The 17970-nt window shown below is 37.2% G+C and overlaps 1 protein-coding gene across 7 annotated transcripts in view; it reads right to left on the bottom strand.

The window, feature by feature from the left end:
- The window catches only part of Stxbp4 (syntaxin binding protein 4), a 173853-nt gene that overhangs the window by 37790 nt on the left and 118093 nt on the right, over window positions 1-17970 (bottom strand). The window contains exon 17 of one of the 7 annotated variants that reach the window (XM_047545249.1): window positions 5438-7195. The exons of the other annotated variants lie outside the window; for them this stretch is intronic. Coding sequence (XP_047401205.1) covers window positions 7191-7195 — 5 coding nt within the window. The 3' untranslated portion in view covers window positions 5438-7190. Of the gene's footprint in view, window positions 1-5437; window positions 7196-17970 lie in introns of those variants that run through there. 7 annotated transcript variants of the gene reach the window in all.

Raw genomic sequence — 17970 nt, 5'->3', positions numbered from 1 at the left:
ATATAGTTTTCTCTGTACCTATTTATTTTATAAATATTTTTAACTTATTATACCCTCATAACAACCCTTTGAGATGGGTATAATCTATTATGAGCATCTGTTACTAGCCTCATTATACAGAGAAGAAACAGAGGGATTTAAGAGTTCTAAGCAACTTGCCCACTGTCGCAGTGTTAGTAAACCATTGATTATGACTTAGGTTGAACACCAGCAACCTAACACTAGAGGTTATGCGCTGAGACACTGTTGTGTTGCTTCCATTTCTCCAACTCTTTGTTTGCAATACTATCAATATTAAAATGATCAAATTAGATTCTGCCTAACTTTTAGAACAAAAATAGAAAACAAAATTCCCACCATCTCAATGTGTGCATTATAACCCACAGCGATGCTCCGTTTAAAAGGAATTGAAATAATTTCTAGGCTTGAACACAAAGCAGTCTATTTTAGAGACATTTTATGTTAGATTTATGATTGTACAAGTTAATTTGTAGGTCTGAACTGTGCCCAATTTAACAAGAGCTACTAGCTAATTTTCCTATGAAAAAGGAATCTATTATGTTGAGAGGTGGTTGTGACCTATAAATAACCAAATAATGCAGTATTTCAAAGAAAAAAATTTCTAAAAAGAACTATATAAACGTTCTGAATTGTCTTTTAAATACTCCTTTATATCAGACTTGTGTAAATGCTGTATTAATAGACATGATTTTGGGTCTGTGACTTGATTTTTTTAACACCTGGTTACATATATCACTGCTGTTTGTGGGAGAGAAGCAAATGACATATATAAATATATAATGCAGATTTTATCTTTTGTGTGTCTCAAATTGAAAAGTTAAAATGTTAACATAATTAGATATGTATTATTTCTAATTAGAAGTCACACACCCAGCAAGCTAAAAGCTATAATGTATATTAAAGGAACAACTAATGAAAAGATTCTTAGAGGTTACTTGGTAGTTCATGGTCTTCTTTATCTAGTTGGTTCTATTTTTGGTAAATAAATACTATCTACAATAGCACTCACAGGAGAGAAAAAGCTATCATTCATTTTCCAAAAAATACAAAATTCAGTATTTTTTTGGGGGGTGTACTGGGGATTGAACTCAGCACTCAACTACTGAGCTACATCCCCAGCCCTATTTTGTGTTCTATTTAGAGACAGGTCTCACTGAGTTGCTTAGTGCCTCGTTTTTGCTGAGCTTGGTTTTGAACTTGTGATCTCCCTGTCTCAGACTCTTGAGCCGCTGGGATTACAGGTGTGTACCACTACACCCGGCTCAGTATTTTTACGAAGAGTTCTTTACTCTCAGATTGTAAGGTCTTTTTCCTGAACTCTGATACTCAGACATATGAGATGGTTACCTAAATGTTCTTTCTTACACTGCTAACTCTCAAGGACTCAAGACTGAAGATGAGAACATAAGATTTCACTGTCTTCAGGCATTTGCACCATGCTGGGAGGATCATTTGGGTACTTTCATCTGTTTTGCTTAAAATAATAACATACAATGAACTTCATTCTGTGCACTGATAAAGCTTAGCATGAAGCTTGCTGAAGCTCTCCTCACTAGAGTGTGAGATCTCTCTGTGTATAATCAGCTAGAGAGCTAAATAACAGAACTCTGTTACATTCTGACAATCTTTGCTTATGACTAGCCAACTAATAAATCTATGTCATGGATGTACAGCAATGAAGGATAACGGCTTGACTTGGAGGGACGTTCCCTTTGCTATTCATGGCTGCTCCATCAGTCTTCGGGTGTTTGCTCAGTGTCATTGGCTCAGTGATGCCTTTCTGCCACTCAACATAAACTAGCAGGCTTCCTTCCTTTCCAACCTCTGGCACTCATTACCTCCTCAACCTGCTTCCTGCCTCTCCTCCCTCACTACGATGCAATTCCACGAGAGGAGGCACTTCCTTTTCATGGCTCTGCAGCCAGCACTATTGTGGCTCAAAGTAGATTCTTAATTGCTATTTGCTGAATTAAGAAATCAATGTTTACTATACCAAGTATCTTTGGCAACACAAACCCTACTATTTAATAAGATGTAAAACATGAGAGGCAAGCTCTAAAGAAAAAGGTGTTGAAAGAGTGATAAACTATGAAGAGAATTTAAAGTGGAGCTACACAAGAACATACTTGAATATTTGAATTATTTCCCCAGGAACTGATGTTCTTTCTCTATGGGTTACAGAGAGGGGTTTCTAATTCCTTTTAATATACAAATGTAAACGTAAACAGGATTTAAAAAAAATGTTATTATTACTAGAATAAAGATATTAAGGGGTCTGTGGTTATTGAACATGAATTAATAGATCTTTTGGCAGAAAAAAAATGGATAATTTGGTAATTGCACCTTCTCTTTTATGCTGTACTCAGGAAAACTGATTTAGTGATTAGAGGTGGTAAAGCTGTTGTTTGGCAAGCTGATTTCCTTTGGTTAAGAGTAGCAGCAACATATACAGTAGTCCAAAATGGATACCACTATTTATTTGTCCACAACAGGTTGCCTGAGATTAAGAGGAACACACTCTTGATCTAAGAAAACAGGAAGACCACCTTGTTAACTAGTTCAGAATGCTAGATTCAAAACTGACAGAGAAATTGGTATGATTTTTCAGGTGATTTCATGAATATCTCTATGAAATAACATTAGCTTTCTACTACCATACCACATTATTTCTTTAGCCCATACCAGAACATAGAATTCTAAAAACTAGGTATTTCCTAAAAACAAAATAAAAATTAAGTACTATGAGAATAAGCATTCAGGAAAACATTGTTTGTGCTTTTTTTGGGGGGAGGGGTACCAGGGATTGAACTCAGGGGCACTCAACCACTGAGCCACATCCCCAGCCCTATTTTGAATTTCATTTAGAGACAGGGTCTCACTGAGTTGCTTAGTGCCTCACCATTGCTGAGGCTGGCTTTGAACTCATGATCCTCCCGCCTCAGCCTCTCCACCTGCTGGGATTACATTGTGCTTTTTTGTGGGTTTTCTACCCTTGCGTAACATATTATCACAAACTTGGCAGCTTAAGACAACAAGTATTAGCTCAAAGTTCTGAAGGTTGGATGTCCAGCATGCTCTGGCTTGGTTCTTCACTTAGGGCATTCTAAGGCTGACTCGAGGTGTCAGCTGCTATGAGTTTTTCTCTGGAAGCACTGGGGAAAAAATTGCTTCCAAATGAATTTTGTTTTTGGCAGAACTCAGCTTGCAGTTTTAGGACCCTACTTGCTTGCCTGCTGTCAGGTGGGGCCCCTCTCAGCTTCTAGGAGTAGAGGACATTTCCTGCTATGTGACTCTCTCCATCCTCAAGCTAGGAATGCCACAAAGGGTCTTAGTACTTCCAATGTGGCTTCCCTGTCTCTGATTTCTACCCTGAGATTTTAAGGGCTCATGGAGATCAGGTCCATCAGGATAATATCCCTGTTTTCAAGTCAAATAATTACAAATGAAAAATTCTTCATAGTAGTACCTAGATGAATATCTGATTAAATTGATAGACGGTGTTCACATGCCAAGGGCTGGCAATTTGGGAGGCCATTGTAGAACTCTGCCTACCTCAACACACATGCTTTTTTATTTTAGCATCTAAATCATTAGTGGGATACATTTTTTGTCCCTATAAAGGGAAATATCATTGGGGAAAAATATAATGAAGGTCACTTACAAATAAAGAGAACTTCATAACTAATTTTAGATTTTTTAAGGTAGTATAAAGTATAAAAGTAATCTACAATTCAGTTAGTCATGGGCTTATGCACATTTCCCTCCAACAAACCTAGGACATTAGAAAAAGGTTTCTATTTTTCTGTTTCATTTTGTGTTTGCTTAATGAGGGAGAGAAAATGATAAACAGGGGAAGAAAAAAGAGGAGGAAAGCAAGGGAGAAAGAGGCCAGAAGGCAAGAAAAGTTAGGGATTACAAAAAAGAATGTTTACTCTCTAAGTTGACTATAAAATCTTTTAGTTGTGTGCATAGTTACAGATCATATTTAAAAAAAGAAAGCAAAGAGAATATGTAAAAAGGATCATGGGAGGCCAAAGTTAGGCACAGTGAAGTTGTGAAACAGACCGCTTTGAGATTAGAAGAGGCCCTTGCTGATAACTGCTTTTCTACATCACCTACGATTTTCTGATAACTGCTTCTGCTTCCTCATGCTGAGAACAGGCGCCAAGGAAATTGAGACTGACATGTTTCTGATGAACACAGCCTAGCTAAATCTTCATGTGTGTATTTCCTGCCTTTTTGTCCCACTCCGCCACCTCTCCTCTTATAAAATCCTTCCAATCCAAGTCTCTGAAGATGGAGATCTAAGAAAAAGATCTCTGTCTTCCCCAAAGCTGACTTTGAATAAGCCTATTTTCCTTGCCAACCCGTCTCCCAAGTTTTAATGGAGCAATGAGGTGAGAAGGCTTCACCCTCCTGGTTACAGTTGGGCAGGTATAGGGGTTTGGGAGTGGTGGACTCAATCTCCCTTTCAGTCTGACTGAAAAGTCTTCCCTTTCAGTCTGACTTGTAATCTCAACCAAGTTATCCCTCATACAGCTGCTCAAAATCTCCCTCACACGTGCCCAGTCCAGTAACCTGCTGAATATTCCCAGCAGTGCCCTTTGCTCTCTACCTATTGAGACCCTGGAGCTGCCAGAAACTTCACCCAACACTTTTCCTACTCACATTTGTTGAGGGCCCACTAACCAAGGTCTTGTGGGCCCAAATTCAGAACAGTGCCTCACACATAGTGGGGACCCTATGAATGCCTGTAGACCAACTGCAGAAATTAGCCTCCCATGAAGACTGATAGTACAGTGAATCTTGCACGTATCAGAACATTTACTGTTGTTATAAGATCTTTGTACTCAGCAGGGGAACTTTTTCACAAATATTTGCACAACTGCTATTTGTGGATTTTGACAACAGGGTGGTGGAGGACCAATACGCAAATCATCACAGAGCAGATGAATTGAAGCAAGATCACTGTTATTTCTCACCCTGAGAATAGATGCCTCAACTCTAAGCAATCCCAGTTTCTAATCCATACAGCATTTTGCTGTTAATGTCTTCACCTTTTAAATTAAAAAAACCATTAAAAAATCTGGAATCTGTTAATGATCTCGCATTACTTTCAGGTAAACTTTGAGAATATCATAAAAACAAAACTTGCCTCAAACATTTGCCTTTAAGATTTTTTTTGAAGTTTTATTGAAAGTAATTTACAGTGATTTAAAGGAAAGCAACAAAAACATCTTCACAGAGGTATTTAAAAAAAACAGCTTCTACAAAGTCAGATCAACTCAATATTGATTAAAGAGTTATAAACTCAAATAAAAGTGAATCAAACTTTGCCTTTTCTCTTCTGCAAAGACATCAGCTCTCTATGATTACTTTAAAAAAATGTAAAAATTCATAATATGGCATTCGAGATCATTCAAAACACATATACACAAACTGCCTGAATGTTCATTTCAGTTTTACTCATATTAGCCTCGAACTGAAAACAACCGAAAAAACCATCATTTGGCATGAGGATAAATTGTGGCATAATACAATGGAATACCATGCAGCCGTACTAATGCTATTGACACACAGCAAGGATGAATCTCAAAAGCTCTGTACTAAGTGGAAGAAGACAGATACTTAAAATCTGTTTGTACAAACCTTAAAAAAAGGCAAAACTACAGTGATACAAAGCAGGTCAGTGGCTGCATGGGAAAAGGGGCGATCACACGCAGCACATGAGGAAGTTGTGAGGCGACAACAGTCTTTTAGAATATAACTATGGTAGTGTTATAGAGCTGCGTACATTTGTCAAAACTCACTGAACTGAATACTTACATTTTATTGTGTGTGAATTACATCTCAAGTTTTGAAAGCAGGAGGGTATCTATTGCAGTTGCAGTATAAGTAACACCATTTAAAAAAAAAGCACTTTAACAAATGGCTATATCTTCCTCTTCATCTTCATGTTCAAAACCCAATCCCACTTATAGTGTATTCTGGAACTCATTACTGACTTCTTTTTCTCTGTACTTTGCTCGATACTGTTCCTTCTGTGCGGAATACTCACCAGTATTTAATATGGTCATTCAATAACCATGTTTTAAGAATTTCAAACATAATAGTTATGTACCAGAATCTCTATCCAGTTGTCAACAGGACTCTGACTTAGAAATTCCTTCAGGTGGGAAGTCTGTCCAGAATTTTTTTCTTTGGATGTACAATTTGCATACAATGAAATACAAAAAAGGATTTCCTTCCCCCCCACCCCAACAAGGTCTTTCTATATTGCCAGGCTGATCTCAAAATCCTAAGTTCAAGTGATCCTCCTACCTCAGCTTCTGAAGTGTGGGATCACACGCATGCACAACCACACCCAACTTGAGTTACATAAATCTTATGTGTGCACATGCTGAATTTTCATAAATACTTACACCTATGTAACCCAAATCCCTACCAAGACAGAGGACATTACCATCATCTCAGAAAGATCCCTTTCATGTTGATTTCTACCACCATCACCCACAAGCAGACATACTTTTGACTTTTAAAAGACATTATATTTTTTACTCTTAGAATTTCCATTTACTTTAAAAACATTGTCCCTATTTCTTCATTTATCTTTCTATTTTTCTATTCATTATGAGCATGTTTCCTTTACCTCATTGCACACAGTTATAACAAGCACTTTAAAGTCCTTATTCTAACATCTGGACTGTTTTGGGTTGACCCCTGTTATTTTGAGAAGAAGCAATATTTTTCTGTTTCCTTTCACACTGAGTATTTTTGGACAGTATTCTTGAAATTATGACTGCTATATTGTAGAAACTCTGGATTCTGGTATGTTACTCTGAAGAGTACTGATATTTTCCTTCTGCTCTATCTCTTGGGCACCAGCTTAAATCTTAGTTCAGTTTTTGTCTCCCCCTTGGCTGGGTTATTTGCACTTGTAGGTCAGAAAGACGCAGGTTTTCAGAGTTTTCCCACACCATGGGTCCTGCCAGGGCAATGGAGTGGGTTGAGGTAAGCAAGGTGTCCAGGGAACAAAATGTAAAGAGGCACTCAACTTCAGGTTCATGAAAGTGCATGGTCAGCAGCAGAGACCGACTGTCCCTTTAAATAGAAGGCACCCTGGGTGCACTGCTTGCCTCACCCTGTAGTCCCAGTCCTGGGTCCTGCTGTCAACCTATGAGTGGAACAAACAGAAAACTTATTCCATGTTGGGTTCCTCTATTAAATTTTGACCAATACCAGAATCTGCCAGCTTTTATTCGCTTTCCACAGGTTTTGGTGCTTGTCTTTTCTATTTTGTCCAGGTTATAATTGGCTTCTGCAGGATGATTAGTGTGTCAGGAGCTTACTCAGTCATATTAAAGTGGAACTCTCGGAAGTATAGAGTTTTTGAGAGGAAAGAGATCTTAGAAATCCTCTACTCAAATTCTATAATGTCATAAATTGAAGATTGATACCAAAAGAGGTTAAAGAGCTTAATGTAGAGTCAATTATAGGGAAAGATAGCAATCTAAATTCTACTCTACGGAATATCTACTATGCCGTTCTGTAATACGGAGAATGAGCAGCTTCTGTGCAAAGTGTAAATTACTGCACTAAGACCTCTCCTTCAAATATAAACTGTGTACTACCTCTCAATTATTAATTACTGCCTGCTTAACCATTAGCTATTGTTATGGACTGAATGTCCCCTTCTCCAATTCCTGCCCCAAATTCATGCCCTATGGCAGCATTTGTAGATATAGATGAGGCTTCTGAGGAAATACTGAGATTAAATGAGATCATAAAGGGTAGAGCCCTGATTCCATAGGATTAGTGTCCTTAAAATATAGGACACTATAGAGCTTTCTTGTTCTTTCCCATGTCATGCACCCACAAAGCCATGTGAGTGCACATCAAGATGGTGTCTCCTGCAAGACAAGGGAAGAGGTCTACAGTATACATAAACCTATCTTGCCAACCCCTTGATCCTGGACTTCTAAACTTGCAGAACTGTGAGAAATAAATTTCTGTTGTTTAAGCCTCTCAAGTATTTGGTTATGGCAATCTGAGTGACTGATTCAGCTATAAAAAGTTAAACCAGCTTACCTGACAGAATTACTTCAGCCTGACTATACAAAGGTAAACTGATATTCTTTAAAAGAGTATGAACTTAGAAAAATAAAATCTGAGGGCGTAGAGTCTCCCCCATCTACTCTGCTTTATATTCTACTTTACAAACCATTATTTTCTCCTTCAATAAATTTATGATTTGTCTGTCAGAAAAAAAGGAAAAAATAATAAAATCTATCAATCAGTGCAGTTAAGAAAAAACAACAACAACAACAAAACTTGTTTTGAGGTGAATTCAGCACTGAGCAAAATCTGTTGTGAATCTAGAGGGTAAATGGTGTTTCTAAACAATTTCATCTTCTTGTATTTCCTATTTTTAAACTGCTTATGGTTATTAGTAAATATCATAGTCTATTCTGAAAATGTCTTTAAAGAGTAATGCCTTCCAAGACAGCTTGCAAACAGGCACCATGCCAAAGTAAGATATGAATGCATATCCCTTTTTGCAGACTAAGCATCCTGATCTGCTCGCCTTTAGATTTTCACACCTTCTGACTCCTTAGCATGCCCTATCATTTGGACCTCCACCATACTGCCTCTTCCCTCACAGCTGCCACTTCTGTCTCATACCATGGGGCCACTGCCCTTTTTACCTAACTTGGCTTAGTAAGATCTTTATATGATGACTGACCTGGGGTCTTCTTGTCATATCCTCATACCAACCTAAGTCAGCCCAATCTAGACTTGAAGTGGCAATCATCTTTATCAAATTAAAGGTATTAGTAGAAATAGAGAAGTGTTATGTACAGTTAGGAGGATATTATTCACTAGAATTTTGAGTCTTATTTCTCATTTCAACCTTTTATCACTCCTTTTCTTATGTTCACTGCTGTTTATTTTTGTAGGTAGGCAGTCTGTTATGGCAAATTAGGTCAGCATATTTCATTTCTACATTCCAACTCTCTTTTATCCTTTTTCTTTATCTGGCAACAGTTAGTAAAATTCGTATAGTTCTTCTATATCTTCAATATCATAAGAAGTTAAGAAATATAACAGTTACCTCTCATCTGACCAGTGACAATAATTAGTGCTAATTCAGGATAAAATACTTACAAGCAATTTTATAGAGCCAATTTGTATTTCTACATATTGGTCTGGTTTGACTGATGTAGAGTCATCCTAAGCAAGTCGGGTACCAATTATGCCAAAACTTCCCTTAACTTTATATTGCCATATGGTAAGGCCCCAAAACGTTCCTTTCCCCTTTACTTGATTACCTTAACAAATGACTGAATAAAAAGAAGAATTGCGATTTTGGGGGATCCTGATATTAAAAGTACTTTGGCAGGAGGTTATCTAAATACTAGACTGTATTTTGAGATTCTTTGGGCAATGTAAGGTTTGGGATTAGAGTTTGGGCAAACTTTTTTTTTTTTTTTAATTGTGTATCTGCTTTAATCAACGATAACAGGAAAAGAGGAGGAATGACAATTATAAACACAAGGAATATAAACTCCCATAAATGTGAAAGAATTAGTGAAATGTTGAAAGAGATAGTCTAATTAAGAAATAATTGGTTTCTTACTTTCAAATATACTTTGATTTGAGGTAATGTTCTTTAAAGACATTTTAGTGGACAAAGCCCTGGGTTTAATGTCCAGTCCCAGCACCCTTCTCAATGAAAAAAGGATATACTTTAACAACTGGATAAAATATTTGTAATTCATAACTTTAGAAGTTTTTCTTTTAAAGGAATAATTCCTTATAATTTAACATTTTAGTATGCTTAGTTAATATAGGGAATTAACTCTGACTAGAGTTACTCTTTTCTCACTGGCTTTGTACACTTCTGCATGACTCCAGTACCAGCTTAAATACCTCCCCCCTATGCATCCTTTCTCAATTAGTTTTGGTAGAAGAAGCTGGCAGGAGTTAGCCTTCTCCTCTTCTATGGTACGTCTATGATTTGTACCAGTTTCTATCACAGCATTAGCACTCTACCATGGAAAACAAGGGTTCCTTGAGAACAATGACCACAACTTATCTATCTTTATCACTGTCTGGTACACATCTTAGGCTTTGGTGCATAATAAATGTTCAAGAGTGGTTTGTTGAGTATTCACATTACAAGAGTTAAGACTTATTTTCAGTTTTCTTTTCAAATCAATATTGTCTGGAGGGTTTTTAAAAAGGTGAAACATTCAGAAAGGAAGTTAAGAACACTTTTAGCCTTTCTGTTTGATTCCCGTTTCAGATGTAATGTTGTATTACATTAACTGATGTTCAGACAGGCTCTGGAAACAATGAGAACTTTATAGAATGATCCTTCAAAAAAGAGGCAAAGATCAGCTTCAGAAATAAAATGCTTTAAGATTTATCAAGAGGTCAATCAAATCTCAGTTAAGGATTGGCCTCTTGTCCTTCTCTATGTTAGGATGACTCCAAAGTAGGCTAGAATTAAGTTTATTTAAAGTTACATTCAACAGCTGAAAGAGAAATGAGGAAAACAACTCCATTTGCAATAGCCTCAAAAAATTAAAATACTTGGGCATCAATCTAACCAAAGAGGTAAAAGATCTCTACAATGAAAACTACAAAACACTGAAGAAAGAAATTGAGGAAAACCTTAGAAGATGGAAAGATCTCCCATGTTCTTGGATAGGCAGGATTAACATTGTCAAAATGGCCATACTACCAAAAGTGCTGTACAGATTCAATGCAATTCCAATTAAAATCCCAATGATGTACCTTACAGAAATAGAGCAAGCAATCATGAAATTCATCTGGAAGAATAAGAAACCCAGAATAGCTAAAGCAATCCTTAGCAGGAAGAATCAAACAGGGGGTATCGCAATACCAGAACTTCAACTATACTACAAAGCAATAGTAACAAAAACGGCATGATATTGGCACCAAAATAGACAGGAAGATCAATGGTATGGAATAGAGGACATGGACACAAACCCAAATAAATACAACTTTCTCATACTAGACAAAGGTGCCAAAAATATGCAATGGAGAAAAGATAGCCTCTTCAACAAATGGTGCTGGGAAAACTGGAAAACCATATGCAACAGAATGAAACTAAACCCATATCTCTCACACTGCACAAAATTCAACTCAAAATGGATCAAGGACCTTGGAATCAGACCAGAGACCCTTCATCTTATAGAAGAAAAAGTAGGTCCAAATCTTCAATATGTCGGCTTAGGATCAGACTTTCTTAACACGACTCCCGTAGCACAAGAAATAAAATCAATAACTGGGATAGATTCAAACTAAACAGCTTTCTCTCAGCAAAGGAAACTATCAGTAATGTGAAGAGAGAGCCTACAGAGTGGGAGAAAATCTTTGCCAATCATACTTCAGATAGAGCGCTAATTTCCAGAATATATAAAGAACACAAAAAACTCTACACCAAGAATACAAATAATCCAATCAACAAATGGGCTAAGGAAATGAATAGACACTTCACAGAAGAAGATCTACAAGCAATCAACAAATATATAAAAAAATGTTCAACATCTCTAGTAATAAGAGAAATGCAAATCAAAACTACCCTAAGATTTCATCTCACTCTAATTAGAATGGCAATTATCAAGAATACAAGCAACAGTAGGTGTTGGTGAGGATGTGGGGAGAAAGGTACACTCATACATTGCTGGTGGGGTTGCAAATTAGTGCAGCCACTCTGAAAAGCAGTGTGGAGATTCCTCAGAAAGCTTGGAATGGAACCACCATTTGACCCAGCTATCCCACTCCTTGGCCTATACCCAAAGGACTTAAAAATCAGCATACTACAGAGATGCAGCCACATCAATGTTCATAGCTGCTCAGTTCACAATAGCCAGATTGTGGAACCAACCTAGATGCCCCTCAATTGATGAATGGATAAAGAAACTGTGGTATGGGGCTGGGGAGATAGCTCAGTTGGTAAAGTGCTCGCCTCGCAAGCACAAGGCCCTGGGTTCGATCCCCAGTACCAAAAAACAAAACAAAACAAAACAAAAAAACAAAGCTGTGGTATGTATATATATATATATATATATATATATATATATATATATATATAATGGAATATTATATATATATATACAATGGAATATTACTCTGCAATGAAGAATGATAAAATTATGGATGAAATTGGAGAATATCATGCTAAGTGAGATAAGCTAATCTCAAAAAACCAAAGGATGAATGATCTCGCTGATAAGCAGATGATGACACATAATGGGGGGTGGGAGGGAGGCAAGAATGGAGGAAGGAGGGACTGTATAGAGGGATAAGAGGGGTGGGAGGGGTGGGGGGAAGGAAAAAAATAACAGAATGAATCAAACACCATTACCATATGTAAATGTATGATTACACAAATGGTATGCCTTTACTTCATGTACAAACAGAAACAACATGTATCCCATTTGTTTACAATAAAAATAAATTTAAAAAAAGAAAAAAAATAAAGTTATGTTCAAAAGATAGGTTTGTTGTTGTAAAGATTACTATGATCTCAAAATAAAGAGGGGATAGAATACAAAACTTAAGTAGAGGTCTGCATAAATTGTAAAGTCATTTAAGTTTGTAAGAGTTTTAAAACAAAGTAAAACTTGCATATAACTGAGTTGATAAATATATGGATCTTTGTAGAGGTTAAATTGGAAAACATGTGAAATGTTAGTTAGGAATGTTTTCAGGTAAAAGTAACAGATAAGCTAACTTGCTGGGCAAACAAACAGATGCTTAGTTTTTAGGAGCTTGGAAGTTGCCCAACAATACCGTTAGGGTCCCAGAGTCTGTTCATCTTTATACTCTAGGATCCTTTGTATACAGGTGGTTCATTCTTATACTTTTCACCTGGGTTGCAAGAAAGCCCCTGAAGCTACAGGCATCATATTCATGTGGAAGGCACGAAGAAAGGAAACAGAGGTAGTGCCAGCTTCATCAATTAATGTCCTTATCCATCAGATAAGTTTTCAAAGAAGTTTCGAAGCAGACTTGGTTTCACATCTCATGGTCCAGAACAGTTGTGTGTGATCACTTTCAGATGTAGAAACTCTGAGAAAGCAACTGTTAGACTTTCAGTTTCTACCATAGACTGGCTAAGGCAAGAACACAAAGTCTGCCAGAAGACAACAGTGAGTGGTGAAGGTTGATTAGGACATTAAAGTTACCGGGTTTGTCAAGATGAGTATGTCTAAGATCTTGGGGACAAATGGGCATATAGTTAATAATTCATGTGGAGATATTTTCTTAAGACCTTGGTTGCTAATAATGGCATAAATGATGAGGAATCTGTTTTTATCATGTGTCTCATACCTCTTTTTGTGCTTTTAAGTTTTGACAGTTTTCCTTTATTTTCCATTCTCCCCCACCTCCCTTTGGTTCTATCACTACCATACTCTATGTTTCATTCTCTATAAACACTTTCCTCTTTTAAAAATAATTTTTCTCATTATTCCTCTGAGTTATTAGCACTTTATGCCATTCACAAAATACTTAATATCTTAAACTTTACATTATGATAATTTGCACAATTATTCTATTCCTATCTTCTGATAGACTGCTAGCTCCTTGAGGGTACTAAATCTTCCTCAGACACAGAAGGTTCCAAAAGATCATTTTTCGAATTGGATATTGATTTCTTTTCTTTCATTTAGTCAGACTATTAGTGTTGCATGGAAGGAAATGGAAGGGAAGACTAATGTGTAAAATAAGGACACTGGTATGGTGACTTAAAAGCTAGGTATGTTTCTGGTATGGGTTGGAAAGGGCACTCCCTCTGCACACCGGGGCTGGAAAATAGTACCTCCAGTGAGCGGATGCCACTGTGAGGGCATGGAGCTTGGAGGGCTGTGGTTCTTCTGTAGAAACACAGAAAGGCATCCTTCCTGAAGGAGACGCAGTTCTGTACCAGAGCACTTGGCTAGGTGAACACAGCAAGGCTATCTCCAATGTACCTCCTTGACATTTGCTTACTGCACAAATGTTCAATGCCCAGCAGCAGCCATAGAAAAAGGAGTTCATAAATTTATTTTTTCATCTGGTAAGAGTCTTTTATGATTTCTCCAGGCTTTTAAATATAGTGATGGGAAACTAAGAACCTCATATTTTAGATAGATCTAATTGTTCAAGATCACGCTCATAACTGAGACAAAATTCATCTTTTCATTCTTTCTTTCGGAGGGCCTGAGACTTAAACTTCTGATGCTAGATATAACTATCATGCTTCAGAGCACTTACACAAGTCTGTGGCAGGAAGCTGTCTCCTAAACAGCACACAGACTTGCATGTACTCTTCATAAGTAGGGACCATGAACATTGTCTTTGGTTATCAGATTTGTGTGAATATGCAAAAGCCTGTGTTTAAAATCCAATTAATCAAGCCTACTCTGAGAATCTAATTTATAGACTCTGGAAATCTTAAACTTCCTTTCTACCCCCCACTGTCTTCTATTGTCCTCTGTCTTATTACCTATCCATTTTATAGGGGTCGTGGTGGGCTTATCTGTCACCCCACATGGGTCACTGACAATCTATTAGATATGAAATTTTAATTTGAAAGTATTACTGATAAAAATCAAATGCTTGCAGCAAAATTTATAGAACAAGAACTGATATGTGAAAGACAGTGTTAAAAATTACTCTTTGTCACATACTCTGAGCATTGTGGGAAAGGTCTGAAATTAATTGTCATGGGAATTTCAGAAAATAAGGGGAAAACCCTTTAAATCATGTTTCTACTTGAAAAAATATACTTTTGTAATCTAAACTGTGATTATGTGTTAACAATAAAATCAACTTTAATGTTGATTTTAAACAATAAAACCAACTTTAATGTTGATTATTTGATGTGAAATCTAAAACATTTAAAAGAGTTAACAGTGCAATGAAAGCAAAGAAATAGAAGGCTAGGCATAGAAATAAAATATCCATATACTTAGAAAATTGAAAATATCCAAAGATATTTGTCTAAATGTATGTCTACTGTGTACACATAGATATAATTTTATATATTTACCAATTTTTAGAATTAAAATGTATAAAATATATTCCCTTCATTAGGCCCAAATCTTTCATTTTTTGACTAGACATCTGATTAGGGTTCTGAATTATTGCTTTTGCACAAACCACACTCAAAATGTATCAGCTGCCATTTCCAGTTTTGGTTTCTTTAAAGTGGACTGAGAATTAAGAATAGTTGTGAAATAGTCAGGAGCAGAAAACTTTTTATAATTTTCATCTAGTCTTTCCAAATGACTCCCTCACATCTGATCAACAGTATTTTAACTCACCATTATCAGATCTCTCTAAGTTATTCAAGTTATTTTTTGTGAAAATGACTTTTCACAGTCATATTTCACCAAGTTGTGAATTATATAACTGACTTATAGCGACAACTATAACTAGTATTAATTGTTTTAGGAACAAATACGATATTTTAACTGGCAGCAGTGCTCAGGCCAAGGGACGACGAAGGGAGAAGCTTAGTAGACACAGACATAAGCAGACGTTGCCCACGGGCATCAGTAAGCTTCAGATAAAATGGATGATTTGGCTAAGCTGGCCAGGAATTAAAAATAGAGATTGGTTAAGAGATTTTTCGCTTTTTGGAGAAAATGATTTTACAAAAGAAAGGAAGAAAGGAAGGAAGAAAAAAATTAATGAACTATTGAAAAGCATATGCTTTTAAAACCATTAAGTTTTTTCTGGTTCCCATAATACTACATTTGCCCCGTTTTCCTTCTTTCTGACCATTCCTTTTTAGTCGCGTTCCTTCTCTAAGGCAGCTAAGTGTTCCAGGGTTCGGTCTCAGAACCCCTTCTTGTCTCTGGCTGCCCTTCACTCGAGGTGATCTCATCGCTTTCCTAGCTTTCAAAACCACATGTGTGCTGAGGATTCGCAGATTTCTTTCCCCAGTCCAGCTTCTGACTCCAGATTGGAATAAACATCTCCATTTAGATATTTCATAGGCAACTTACACTTAAATTTCCCTCAAATTAAGTTTTGATTTATTTCTCAAAAGCTGAGCCTTCCTGCAATCTTCCCCATCTCACTAAGCAAGTATATTCTGGCTTCCTTCCATTTCTTTGAGTAGGCAGCTCTTTGCCTTGGCCTGGAAAGCTCCCTACTTAACTCAGAAGGTTGGCTCTTGCTCATCTTTCAAGTCTGGATTTAAATCTCGCCAGAAAGGCTATCCCTGTTCTTCCCATTTCTATCAGAGTAAAACGTGCACTATGGCAACAGTGTTTCATCAGTTTGAAAGGAAATATTCACTGTTTTGTTTGTTTGTTTTCCCTGATTAAACCATAAGTTCTGTGAGGGTAGAGCTTATCATGTCCATTTCATCCATCCCTGTGTATCACTGATATGGCTTGGCTGCCAAGCTGAATGGTCAGCCCACTGGTCCCTGCCAAGAAGCGGCAGTGGAAAGAATGGAGCAGTATAGGGCAGCCCCGGGGCAGGTTGGAGCACAGGTGGCAAGCAAGGGCTGCCTCCGTGTGGAGCCTGCCATACCTGCATGGGCCTGAGGCTCAGTGGGCCTGTGGTGGGGCGGACCATCGCCTGGTGAGTCAAGGTGCACTGATCTGTCATCTCACATGGCTCAGCCTGGCCCAGTGCAGACACTGGTGCCACTTGGTGCGGCAGCTCCCCCTTCCCTCACCAGCGCACACACACACACTCTAACTCAAGAGTCCAAGACTTCAACCGCTGGCTTCTTTGAGATGCTGGGAGAAAATGGAAGCAAGGCAAACCTGAATGGGATTCTGGTGATAGTACTTTTTCAAACCCTAATTAGCAAAACTTTGGAACAATAGCATTGGTTCTTTTTTCAAACACTGTTTAGCATGAGTTTGAACCAACAGCATTAACTGAAGTGCTATATAAATTTGTAGACTAGCACACTCCATGGGCAACCACGCTGGGCCCGCTCTCGCCCTATGGGAGTTTTGTTTGTAGGCACATTTAAATAAATCTTTCTTACACTCACTAACTCTGGTTTCTTGGATTTCGTTCTTCAAACTTGTTAGATGAGAACCCAGAAAGAAGAAATTCATGGTGAGCTGCTGGGGTCTGCTGCAACACTGGAAGGCACAGTCCACCAATGGGAGTTGCAACACTTCCCAGACACAGAGCCCTAGAGCTTGTGCAGATCCCATCCATCAGCAGAAATGGAGAATGAGTTCTATCTCTAACTCCAATTTCATCGTGAGCTTAGCAAAATACCTGAATTATAGTAGGTCCTCAAACATGTTGAATATAAATAGCATTTTATCTTACTGTTTAGAAGACTTACCAAAATTTATAATTATATAATTAAACTTTAAAAATATTCAATCCCTACTAAGTGTATGTTCTGGGAAGAACATGTTTGTTTTATTCCCCACTCAATGTACACATAGAAGGAACTCAATCTCTGCTGAAGAAAGGAAAAGAGAAAAGGAAGGAGAGAAGTGATATGATCGGGGGAGAGAACAGATACTAAAGGAGAATGCTTTACAGTAATACTCTGAGACTACGGCAACAATTTAAACACAAAACAAAAACATTCAATCATTCACTTGTTTTGCCTATAATGTAAACACCTATATATAGTTTAATGTTTGCCTATAATGTAAACGCCTATACCTTTAGAAATAGTTAGATGAGTCAATATTTTACTTATAAAATAGGTTTGATATTATTGAGATACAGCTGATATATTTTTTTACTATCAGCATAGTTGATTTGGATATATCTGCATTATTTTAAGACACAGAATTCCTCAATGAGACCTGTGTTAGTCAAGTTAGAGTGTGAGAGGCATGTGCTCAGTGAAAGATATGAAGATGATCTGATTTCTTAATGGTAACATTATAGCATAATCATTGCCTAAGATCATTGGTCATCATCAAAGATAAA

Source organism: Sciurus carolinensis, chromosome 3 (assembly GCF_902686445.1).
Source record: "Sciurus carolinensis chromosome 3, mSciCar1.2, whole genome shotgun sequence".
NCBI lineage: Eukaryota > Metazoa > Chordata > Mammalia > Rodentia > Sciuridae > Sciurus > Sciurus carolinensis.
The sequence above is the reverse complement of the archived record's forward strand: the minus strand, read 5'-3'. Positions and strand labels throughout refer to the sequence as shown.